This window comes from Tachyglossus aculeatus, chromosome Y3 (genome assembly GCF_015852505.1).
Source record: "Tachyglossus aculeatus isolate mTacAcu1 chromosome Y3, mTacAcu1.pri, whole genome shotgun sequence".
NCBI classification, from domain to species: domain Eukaryota; kingdom Metazoa; phylum Chordata; class Mammalia; order Monotremata; family Tachyglossidae; genus Tachyglossus; species Tachyglossus aculeatus.
In genome coordinates this window covers 920,564-933,458 of record NC_052095.1, presented here as the reverse complement: position 1 = coordinate 933,458, position 12,895 = coordinate 920,564, and the positions used below count along the sequence as shown (strand labels likewise).

At 42.0% G+C, this 12,895-nt stretch overlaps 1 protein-coding gene across 1 annotated transcript in view; it reads right to left on the bottom strand.

Moving 5' to 3' along the window:
* LOC119946747 (RING1 and YY1-binding protein-like) overlaps positions 1 to 12,521 on the bottom strand; it is a 71,227-nt gene extending 58,706 nt beyond the window's left edge. Inside the window, exons 1-2 of the mRNA XM_038768183.1 lie at positions 12,398 to 12,521; positions 11,701 to 11,826 (exon numbers count right to left, since the gene is read on the bottom strand). Coding sequence (XP_038624111.1) covers positions 11,701 to 11,826; positions 12,398 to 12,423 — 152 coding nt within the window. The 5' untranslated portion in view covers positions 12,424 to 12,521. The remainder of the gene's footprint in view (positions 1 to 11,700; positions 11,827 to 12,397) is intronic.
* Between the last annotated feature and the right edge of the window lie 374 nt (positions 12,522 to 12,895).

Below are 12,895 nucleotides of genomic sequence, written 5' to 3'. Positions count from 1 at the left end.
ATAAATGCTACTTCTTCATTACTATTTTCTATTGCTTTGACAAAAATTAAACTAGTGATGCTTAATTTGACAGATTATACATAAAGGAATTTCATATTATTTTTCAGGTGGGTTAAATAAAAATAATAATAATAAAATAAAATTATAGTACTTGTTAAGTGCTTACTATGTGCCAAGCACTGTTCTAAGAGCTATAGTAGATAAGAAGTTAATTATGTTGGATATAGTCCCTGTGCCACATTGGGTGACACTCTTGAGCCTCATTTTTTACAGATGAAGTAATTGAGGGCCAGAGAAGTTGACCTGCCCAAGGTTACACAGGAGACATGTGGTGGGTCCAGGATTAGAACCCAGGTCCTTCTGATTCCCAGGCCCATGAAGTATCCACTAAGCCATGCTTTTTCTCCAATTTAATCCAATTTAATTTATGCAAGTCTAAGGAAAAACTTCCTGCCATTCAAAATATATTAATTTTTCAAGGTGTACATCATGTCTGCATTAAAGAGGAAACCTGAATAGAACAACTTGCTTCACTTCTCAACCACCACTTTCCACTATTCTCTGTTTCTAACAGCTTTTCTTCCATTTTGCTTGCAGAACCTCTAGTTTACTGCAAGCTGCCTTTCTCCTTATCATACTTCAGTAGTTTAAATGATTCAATCATTCACTCATTCAATCATATTTATCGAGCACTTACTGTGTGCAAAGCACTCAACTAAGTGCTTGGGAGAGTACATGTAACAATAAACAGACACATCCCAGCTCACAGTCTACTGGGGAAATAGACATTAATATTAATTAATTATATGTGTGTATGTATATATATATATATATATATATATATATATATATATACATTCAAGTGCCGTGGGGCTGGAAGGGAGAATGAATGAAGAGAGCAAGTCAGAGCAATGCAGAAAGGACTGGAGAAGACAAGCAGAGCACTTAGCCAGGGAAGGCTTCTTGGAGATATACCTTCTGTAATGCTTTGAAGGGTGGGGGAGAGCAAGTCTGATATAAAGGAAGGAGGGCATTCCAGGCCAGAGGCAGTGAGAGGTCACTGATGACACAGGTGAGATCGAGGTACAGTGAGAAGGTACCTCAAGGAAAGAAGTATGTGAGCTGGGTTGTAGTAGGAAAGTAGCAAGGTTAAGTAGGAGGGGGCAAGATGATTGAATGTTTTGAAGTCAGGGGTGAGGAGTTTTTGTTTGATGCAGAGGTGGATGGACAACCACTGGAGGGTCTTGAGGAGAGTGGAAATACGGTCTGAACATTTTTGTAGGAAAATGATCCTGGTAGCAGAATAGAGTATGAACTAGGGTTGGGAGAGTCAGGAGGCAGAAAGGTAAAGAAGGAGGATGATATAATAACCAAGGAAGGATGGGATAAGTTGGTGGCAGTTTGGATGGAAAGGAAGGGGCAGATTTTAGCGACATTGTGAAGATATTAGGATTTAATGATGATTTGAATATGTGGGTTGAATGACAGAAAGGAGTCAAGGAAAATGAAAAGGTTAAGGGCTTGTGAGATAGGAAGGATGGTGATGCAATAATAATAATAATAATAATGGCATTTATTGAGTGCTTACTATGTGCAAAGCACTGTTCTTTGCGCTGGAGAGGTTACAAGGTGATCAGGTTGTCCCATGTGGGGCACATAGTCTTAATCCCCTTTTAAAAGATTAGGTAACTGAGGCACAGAGAAGTTAAGTGACTTGCCAAAGTCACATAGCTGACAAGTGGCGGAGCTGGGATTTGAACCCATGACCTCTGACTCCAAAGCCCGTGCTCTTTCCACTGAGCCAAGCTGCTCTGTGGTGATGGGAAAGTGAGTGGGAGGACAGGGTTTGGCTGGAAAGATAAGTTAGTCAGGACTCATGTCCAGACTCGTGTCTAGACTCGTGTCCGGCTTCGAGTCAGGCCTTGTGTCCGGCCTCGCACTAGCTCTTGTGCTAGGCCTCATGTCTGGCCTCGTAATGAATAGCATTACTCCTTTAAATATGTTTACAAAGAATTTACTATGTGTCAAGCACTGTTCTATGTACTGGGGTACATTTTGGGCCCAGTACCTTTCTAAGACTCACAGGATAATAATAACAATAATAATGATTACAGTATTTGTTAAGCACTTACTTTGTGCCAAGTACTGTTCTAAGCGCTGGGGTAGATACAAGGTAAGCAGTTTGTCCCATGTGTGGCTCACAGTCTTAACCCCCACTTTTCATATGAGGTAACTGAGGCACAGAGTAGTTAAGTGCCTTGCCCAAAGTCACACAGCTGGAAAGTGGTGGAAATGGGATTCCAAGGTTCAGTGCTTGGTCCCCTTCTGTTTTCAATCTACACGCACTCCCTTGGTGACCTCATTCGCTCCCACGGCTTCAACTATCATCTCTACGCTGATGACACCCAGATCTACATCTCTGCCCTTGCTCTCTCCCCCTCTCTCCAGGCTCGCATCTCCTCCTGCCTTCAGGACATCTCCATCTGGATGTCTGCCCGCCACCTAAAGCTCAACATGTCAAAGACTGAACTCCTTGTCTTCCCTCCCAAACCTTGTCCTCTCCCTGACTTTCCCATCTCTGTTGACGGCACTACAATCCTTCCCGTCTCACAAGCCCGCAACCTTGGTGTCATCCTCGACTCCGCTCCCTCATTCACCCCTCACATCCAAGCCGTCACCAAAACCTGCCGGTCTCAGCTCCGCAACATTGCCAAGATCCGCCCTTTCCTCTCCATCCATACCACTACCCTGCTCATTCAAGCTCTCATCCTATCCCACCTGGACTACTGCACCAGCCTTCTCTCTGATCTCCCATCCTCGTGTCTCTCTCCACTTCAATCCATACTTCACGCTGCTGCCCGGATTATCTTTGTCCAGAAACGCTCTGGGCATATTACTCCCCTCCTCAAAATCTCCAGTGGCTACCAATCAATCTGTGCATCAGGCAGAAACTCCTCACCCTGGGCTTCAAGGCTGTCCATCACCTCGCCCCCTCCTACCTCACCTCCCTTCTCTCCTTCTACAGCCCAGCCCGCACCCTCCACTATTCCGCCGCTAATCTCCTCACCATACCTCGTTCTCGCCTGTCCCGCCATCGACCCCCAGCCCACGTCATCCCCCTGGCCTGGAATGCCCTCCCTCTGCCCATCCGCCAAGCTAGCTCTCTTCCTCCCTTCAAGGCCCTGCTGAGAGCTCACCTCCTCCAGGAGGCCTTCCCAGATTGAGCCCCTTCCTTCCTCTCTCCCTCGTCCCCCCTCCATCCCCCCATCTTACCTCCTTCCCTTCCCCACAGCACCTGTATATATGTATATATGTTTGTACATATTTATTACTCTATTTATTTATTTATTTATTTCACTTGTACATATCTATTCTAATTATTTTATTTTGTTAGTATGTTTGGTTTTATTCTCTGTCTCCCCCTTTTAGACTGTGAGCCCACTGTTGGGTAGGGACTGTCTCTATATGTTGCCAACTTGTACTTCCCAAGTGCTTAGTACAGTGCTCTGCATATAGTAAGCGCTCAATAAATATGATTGATGATGATGATGATGATGATTAGAACCCATGATATCTGACTCACAAGCCTATGCTTTTTCCAAGTCATGCTGCTTCCCAGCATGGGAGTCTGTTGTTGGGTAGCAACTATCTCTATATGTTGCTAACTTGTACTTCCCAAGCACTTAGTACAGTGCTCTCCACACAGTAAGTGCTCAATAAATATGACTGAATGAATGAATGGGACGTAGAAGTGGGGAATCAGATAATGAAGTGGAGAAGTCATATGCTAAAATAAATTGCAGAGAGAAGGAAAAGATGATATGTACCTGAATTTTTGCTTAAGTAATAGTGTAAGATATTTACAAAAGTACTACAATGTATGGAGAGCTGTGAAAACTTAACAGCTAATGTAATAAATAAGTCCTGAACAGTAGCAATGGGGATATAAAGTGGAGAGATCAGAATTAACTGTGGAAAGCCTTCTGAAGAAGTTATTTCAGCAGGGTTTTGCAGTGCTTTGGAGATGAAGTAATTCCCACTTATAAGAGGGCTACCAGGGGTGATTACATGAACTGTGGAAGAGTGAATCTATTCTCCACCTGGGAAACTGGCAGAATCAACAGTTAAATAGGATCAGTACAAATCAAAAGAAATGCTTCGTGGAGAAAAGGGACTGATGAGCACTATCTTAATCTAGGGAAAGGAATGTCAAATTTTAACTACATAATAATAGCCTCTAAATTATGATTAATGCTCAGGAATTAAGTCTTGGAAGGATCAGCCTTTAAACCATTGATTTCTTCAATTTGTGGAAGCATCATAAAGGCCAACAAAATGCTGGATATCATCAAGAAGAGGTAAGAAATCAACGAAGAACAGTTTTCCCACCAGTAATAATAATGCCCACTGGGTACAATTAAGTTTGGGAAAGCATAAAAACAACAGATGTGTTCCCTGACCCAAAGAAGCCTAAGTATGAATGGAAGTGACTAAAATTGTTTCTACTAACCTCTTTCAATAGCTGATTTGCTAAACTACCTTTCTAAAAGAGCCATATCAAGAGTCTACACTTTTTTCCAACAAGTTGCCTTTACATCTTTATCTTCAGGCATTATATGCATTCATTCAATCATATTTATTGATCATTTATTGTGTGCAAAGCACTGCACTAAGCTTGGGAAACTACAATATGTCTATTTATTAACAATAAATAGACACATTCCCTATGTTGCTCTGTATCTATTTGTGCTGGCATATAACTGATTTGTGTAACAACAGCACTGCCTACAGGAAACATCACAAGCCTAAGAGTCAAAGAATGAGATTGTAATCCAGGTTCTTAAACTTGACCTTGGGCTAGTAATTTTTTCTTTTATGGTACTTGTTAAGAGCTTACTAAGCACTGGGATAAATATGAGATAAAAGGTTTGAACAGAGTCCCTGTCCTACATGGTGCACACAGTCTTAATCACCTTTTGCAGATTAGGGAACTGAGGCCCAGAGAAGTAAAGTGACTTGCCCAGTGTCACACAACAGACAAGTGGCAGAGACAGAATTAGAACTCAGGTTCTCCTGATTTCCAGGCCTGTGCTCCATCCATTAAATCATGCTGTTTCTATTTCTGTACTTAGTAGTGCTTAGCACCATAGTAGTAAAATAATAAATACCACTCATTCATTCATTCAATCGTATTTATTGAGTGCTTACTGTGTGCAGAGCACTGTACTAACTGCTTGGGAAATACAAGTCGGCAACATATAGAGACGGTCCCTACCCAACAATGGGCTCACAGTCTAGAAGGGGGAGACAGACAACAAAGCAAAACATGTAGACAGGTGTTAAAATTGTCAGAACAAATAGAATTATAGTTATATTCACATCATATTTACAAGCAAAATAGAGTAATAAATCTGTACAAATATATACAAGTGTATACATGTATACAATACCACTGTTATTATTATAATTAAAAATGCAACCCTCATCACAATTTTTTGACAATTACCAAGATGTGTCACTGCTCCCCGCTGAAGGCAAGATTCTAGCCAGAATCCTCTGTTAAAGAATATCAACAACGAGACACTCATGGAGTCACACTGTGGCTTGAGACTATGGCTTGGCACAGGTAACAAGATCTGCGTTGCACATTAGATATAGGAGAAATGAAAGGAATATCACCAGAACCTCTACCCAGTTTTCAGAAATCTTGAGATCATATCTAATTCCCACCTAAGTATTCTTTTCCCACACTTGGTACTGTGTTCTGCACATAGTAAGTACTTACTGAATACTACTACTACCTCCCGGAGCATTTAATTATCAGCAGGTCTGGGGGCAGTAAACTATTAAGCAATTAGGCTCCCTCAGACTGCTTCATTACCAATGGAGTAAAGCAAGGATGCACAATGGTTCCAATCATAGAAAACATTTTAAAAATCCTTTTTATGATATTTGTAAAGCACTCACTATGTGCCAGGCACAGGAGTAGATTCAAGCTAATCAGGTTGGACCCAATCCATGTTGTACATGGGGCTCATTGTCTTAATCCCCATTTTCATAGATGAGGTAACTGAGGCTTGAAGAAGTTTAGTGACTTGGCCAAGATCACAGAGCAAACATGTGGTGGAGCAGGAATTAGAACCCAGGTCTTTCTAACTCCCAGGCCTATGTTCTAACCATTAGGAAAACTGGTTTTAAGCAGCCATGCTGGGTGATATAACAGAAGACCTGGGTACAGATGTTAGAATAAGTTTTTGAACTTCTGACTTACTCTTCCACCTAAAAACACTTCGAGCATCATTCAGAGTCTTGGAAACAGCAACTTTAGCATTACTAAGTGTGAATGACTATATCCCTAAGAGCTCCACCCAAGAAGATATGCAGTCAATTGAAAAACACTTCATCAAATCAGCCAGGAACCTCAGACTCATAAGTTTCAAAACAACTACAACAATGTATCATATACATACAACGATATACATACCAAGCCACAAAAATGATCCTGTCAAGCTTCCCTCAGTCTGGAAAAGTCATAAGGGACATTCCAAGTGCTTAGTATAGTGCTCTGCTCACAGTAAGTGCTCAATAAATACGATTGAATGAATAATCCTGTGAGGAAGATGGGTTAAGGGAATTGAGTAAGGTAGAGAGGATGAAGTTAAAGGTCTACAATTTTGAATTAAGAGAGGAGAAGTTGAATAGGCAGTCTTAATGGGGAACTGTGATCTAAAATTAAGTCCAGTTATCTCTGAGAACAATCAGCCAATCAGTGTAAGTAAGCTTAGCACTTACTACGCTAAACAACAGAATTGTTAGACCCTTTCCCTACCCACAAAGAGTTTACAGTGTAGCAGGGAAATTATCATTATGATTATGGTTATTACTGTTGTAGTTTTTTTGTTATATCTACTAAGTGTCAAGCATTGTGGTATCTACAAATTAATTAAGGTGGACACAGTTCCTGTCTGACATCAATCATCAATCAATCAATCATATTTATTGAGTGCTTACTGTCTGCAGAGCACTGTACTAAGCACAGAGTTGGTTATATTCCAATGTTTCTTGCCCACAACAAGCTAACAGGGAGAGACAGACATTTACATAATTAAATAAATTGTGTATTTGAACATAAGAGCTGTGGGGCTGAGGATGGGGTGAATAAAGGCTACAAACTGAAATCCAAGGACAATGCAGAAGGAAACAGAAGAAAAGAAAATAAGGGCTTAGTTGAGGAAGGCATCTTGCAGGAGATATGCTTTAATAAGGCTTTGAATGTGCAGACAGTGATGATCTATCAGATATGAAGAGGGCGGGTGTTCTAGACCAGAGGCAGGATATGAGTGAGGGGTTGACAATAAACTAGAAGGGATTGACGTACAGTGAGTAAGTTGGTATTGGAGGAGCAAAATGTACTGTCTAGATTTTAGTAGGGAATCATGGAGATATGGTAGAAGAGGGGGCAAGGTGATTGAGGGCTCTAAAGCCAATGGCAAGGAACTTCTGTTTGATGAGGAAGTAGATAGGCAACTACCAGAATTTAACTCCACCAACTGGAGGAAGCAAAGTGAGGTAGGAGGGGGCAAAGTGATGTAGTGCTTTAAAGACAATGTTGAGGAGTCTTTGTTTAATGAGGAGGTGCATGGGCAACCACTCGAGTTTTCTCAGAAGCTTAGTGACATGTCCTGAATGTTTTTGTAGACAAATGATCCATGCAGCGAGTGAAGTATGAACTGGAGTGGGGAGAGACAGGAGGTTGGGAAATCAGCAAGGAAACTGATGAGGTAATCTTGGTGGGGTAGGATGAGTGATTATATTAATGAGGTACCAGTTTGGATGGAGAGGAAGAGGCAGATTTTAGTGATGATGTGAAGATGGGATTGAATATGTGGGTTGAATGAAAGAGAGGAGTTAAGGATAATGCCAAGGTTATGGGCTTGTGAGACAGGAAGGATGGTGGTGCCATCTACAGTGATGGGGAGGACAGAGTTTGCATGGGAAGATAAGGAGCTCTGTTTGGACATGTTAAATTTAAGGTGACAGGAGAACATCCAAGTAGAGATGCCTTGAAGACAGGAGATGTAAAAAAGGAGAGAGAGGGAGGGAAATCAGTGCTGGAGATGAAAATTTGGGTATCATCCAAATGGAGGTGGTAGTTGAAGCCATGGGAGCGAGTAAATTTTCCAAGAGAATGGATGTAGATGGAGAATACATGGGGACTTAGAACTGAACCTTGAGGGACCCCCACAGTTAGGAGGTGGGAGGAAGAGGAGGAGCCCACAAAGCTATTTGTCTGGGGAACTTTGGGGTGGAAAAGCTGGAGATATTTTGGCACAAGTGAGGAAGATGAAGCAGCCCGAGAGTCCCCTTTCTCCACAGGAGGTTGCCCTGCACTAATGAAGAAGAAAACCAAATACCTCAGCCCTCTCCCTAATGCAGCAATCATGGAATCCCTCCCTCTGCTCTACCCACCTGCCCCACCCCATAGCACTTGTATATTCATTCATTCAATTGTATTAATTTAGCGCTTACTGTATGCAGAGCACTGTACTAAGCACTGTACTAAGAAGTACAGGTTGGCAACATATAGAGATGGTCCCTACCCAACAACGGGCTCACAGTCTAGAAGGGGGAGACAGACATGTGGACAGGTGTCAAGTCATCAGAATAAATAGAAGTAAAGCTAGATGCACATAATTAACAAAATAAATAGAATAGAAAATATGTACAAGTAAAATAAATAGAGTAATAAATCTGTAAAAACATATATACAGGTGCAGTGGGGAGGGGAAGGAGGTAGGGCGGAAAGGGTGGGGAGGAGGAGAGGAAAAAGGGGGCTCAATCTGGGAAGCCCTCCTGGAGGAGGTGAGCTCTCAGCAGAGCTTTGAAGGGAGGAAGCGAGCTGGCTTGGTGGATGTGGGGAGGGAGGGCATTCCAGGCCAGGGGGAGGACATGGGCCAGGGGTCGATGGCGGGACAGGTGAGAACGAGGTACAGTGAGGAGGTTAGCAGCAGAGGAGTGGAGGGTGTGGGCTTGGCTGTAAAAGGAGAGAAGGGAGGTGAGGTAGGAGGGGGCGAGGTGATGGAAAGCCTTGAAGCCGAGAGTGAGGAGTTTCTGCTTGATGTGTAGGTTGACTGGTAGCCACTGGAGATTTTTGAGGAGGGGAGTAACATGCCCAGAGCGTTTCTGCACAAAGATGATCTGGGCAGCAGCATGAAGTATAGACTGAAGAGAGGAGAGACAGGAGGATGGGAGATCAGAGAAGAGGCTTATGCAGTAATCCAGTCGGGACAGGATGAGAGATTGGACTGGCTTCCGTCCCCTACACTCCACCGAAACTGCCCTCTCAAAGGTCACCGATGATCTCCTTCTTGCCAAATCCAATGGCTCCTACTCTATCCTAATCCTCCTCGACCTCTCAGCTGCCTTTGACACTGTGGACCACACCCTTCTCCTCAACACACTATCCAACCTTGGCTTAACAGATTCCGTCCACTCCTGATTCTCCTCTTATCTTTCTGGCCATCCATTCTCAGTCTCCTTTGTGGGCTCCTCCTCTCCCTCCGATCCCCTTACTGTAGGGGTTCCTCAAAGGTCAGTTCTTGGTCCCCTTCTGTTCTCTATCTATACTCACTCCCTTGGTGAACTCATTCGCTCCCATGGCTTCAACTATCATTTCTATGCTGATGACATCCAAATCTACATCTCTTCCCCTGCTCTCTCTCCTTCCCTCCAGGCTCAGGTCTCCTCCTGCCTTCAGGACATCTCCACCTGGATGTCTGCCCACAATCTAAAACTCAATATGTCCAAGACTGAACTCCTTATATATGTACATATTTATTAATCTATTTATATTATTAATGATGTGTAATGATGTACAATTCTCTTTATTTTAATGTTATTGATGCCTGTCTACTTGTTTTGTTTTATTGTCTGTCTCCCCCTTCTAGACTATGAGCCTGTTGTTGAGTAGGGATTGTCTGTATTAGTCGCCAAACTGTACTTTCCAAGTGCTTAGTACAATGCTCTGCACACAGTAAGCGCTCAATAAATACGATTGAATGAATGAACTAAGTCTAAATTGAAGTGAGAACAGGTATTTAATCTCCAATTTGCAGTTGAGAAAACTGAGGCACTAGGTTAAATTACTTGTCTAAGGTCACAAAGCGGGCAATTGACAAAGGTGGGAACAGAAACCCAGGCCCTCTGATCCCTCGGCCCTGTTTTTTTCACAAAGCTATCCAACTTCTGTGTATCATTATTTTCATTGATAAAAGTGCTTCAAAATGACTGAAAAGGGGAAAATACAAAAATGACATCAGTCAAAAATGATAAAGCCAAACAAAACCAAAAACAATAAACAGTGAAAAATATTTAGTTCTTCAGAGGCTGCTCAGTGATGATGATGATGATGATGATGATGATGGCATTTATTAAGCGCTTATTATGTGCAAAGCACTGTTCTAAGCGCTGGGGAGGTTACAAGGTGATCAGGTTGTCCCACAGGGGGCTCACAGTCTTAATCCCCATTTTACAGATGAGATAACTGAGGCACAGAGAAGTTAAGTGACTTCCCCAAAGTCACACAGCTGACAATTGGTGGAGCCAGGATTTGAACCCATGACCTCTGACACCAAATCCCTTCCTCTTTCCACTGAGCCACGCTGATCTAACTCATTCTAAGCAAAAGTATTAAAGAATGATGCCTAGGAATACTTGCTTCCCCAATCTTCAAACTAATAACAAAATGAAAAAGTATTATGCAAATTAAACTAGGCAGGCTGCCTATATTCATGCTGGATAATCCATTAATCCAAAATCTTGGACCTGGAAAAACAGTATTTTTTGTGATTGATGTGTTTCAGATGTTTTCAGCAATAAAATCAAATCATTGTATTTTTAAAAAATTTAAATACCTTGTTACCAAATACACTGAAAAGGTCACAAATTCCAAAGGAAAAAGCTGACCAAAGGAAAGATGAAACAGAAACAGTGCACAAAAAACTTCAGGCTGCATATTTAGTTTTGCCTAAATTTTGGCTAATTCGAGTCCTATTTGACTTAATATGTACTAACTGGCATACTTAGTCACTCTCACTGGCTCCTCCTCTGTCTCCCAACTCCTAACAGTTGGTGTCCCTCAAGGTCAGTTGTGGATCCCCTTCTATTCTCCGACTTCACCCAATATCTCTCATACTAACTTCTATTTGCTCAATTTGGCTTTAAAAAAACATTTTCCAATCGTTTATAAACTAGAGCACTTCCTGTGAAACAACATATACAAGCTTTTACAGCTCTACCTACAATTCTCAGGGGTCCCTTTCAGATAGCATCTTTCCCCTTTAATTATTCCTAAAACTCCCACAATCTAGGAGAATGATACAAAACAAGCTATTTTTTTTAAATCGGTAAAATACATCTAAAGTGCTGATAACTTTACACATTGTCACTTTTAAGTCTGATCCGACTACTTGATAAACCACTGTTTTGGTCAGAAATTAAATATTTTCAATGTGTTAGGGTGAGGTAACGAGAAATATTACCTCCTATAATGGTTTGCTATGCAAAATTGTTTTCAAAAACATTAAAAATAACGATGTCATACTCAATTTTAACTCCATTCAAAAACATGCATTCTACAAGTCAGGGGGAGCCTGGATCTATATGCCTCCTTCCCCGCCTTAAAAATGTTGTATAAAGTACCTTGTGGAAGTGCCTTTCCTCACATCACAAATGCCGCATTTAAAGGTTTCTACGCTGTTCCTAAAGGTGCAGACACTACAGTCCCAAAATTCTTCAACAGAAGTACGTTTCGCTTGCCTTTTTAGCCTTTAAGAGAGTAAGGATAAAGTAGTACATGAGAAGTTACAGAAAGGTAAGAAACAAAATACAAATACTCACAAGAAATCGTACTTAAAATGATGGGGGCGAAAACACATTCCTTGTCCATAGGGTCAGGCGAATCTAGCGAAGGCAAAAAGATCGTGGAATACGACAACTCGATCAGGACCTAGTCAATAAATTTTCATATAGCAATATTTTTCTGAAGGACCCCAATTTATTTGGGTGTGTAAATATTTCTAGAGAAAAGCTCAAGGGACGTACAAGGATAAGAGGATAAAAGGATAAGAAAATGTTCTGTTTCCTACCCCCGTAAAAAAGGAAAGGAAGCAATTTGTACAGGTGTCGAAGACGAAAAAAAGAGTAAAGTCCCAAACGTCAGTGGGACCAACATAAAACCTACGCCAGTGGCAGCCTACACCGGATATACACTGTAGCAACGCCTCCGCTCTTCCTCTATGCTCCTATTCCGAAATTCAAGACCTGGGCCGAAAGGGGCCCTTTCGTTCCATACCCACTTTTCCTCCTTTTCAGCCTCCACCCCACGCAAAGGAGATACCTGGTTATGCTCTTCTTGTCACCCATGAATGCGTTTTCCGCCCCCAAACGGAAAAACTACCCGCAAAAAGAGAAGAAAATGTGGAGGAAAGTGGAATCGGTTTAAACATCCGCTAGGATGCCACAGATTGTATATTCCCGACTCAATTCAAGCTCCTCTGCCACGCTTGACGTTTCCAGGTACCGAATGAGATTTAGACCCCTCAGCACCGCCTCCGTGATGTTAATTTGCAAATGATACGCGTCACAGGTTATCAACCTATCCCAAACGAAGTTACTACTACAGAGTAATCCTGGGGAGGAGTACTCAGGACTCCGCGGATTTGAGTCTAGTAAAACAATTTATATTCGGCATAGTGCTTGGACATCGTAAAGCGAGGGAGGTTTCTCGCTTTCCAAGCTAATTCAATTGTGGAAAAAAATATACATTCCGTGCCCTGAAAGAGGGGCGTATTCTAAAATCACTAAACGAAAGACGATTTTTACAGCAGTACACTCG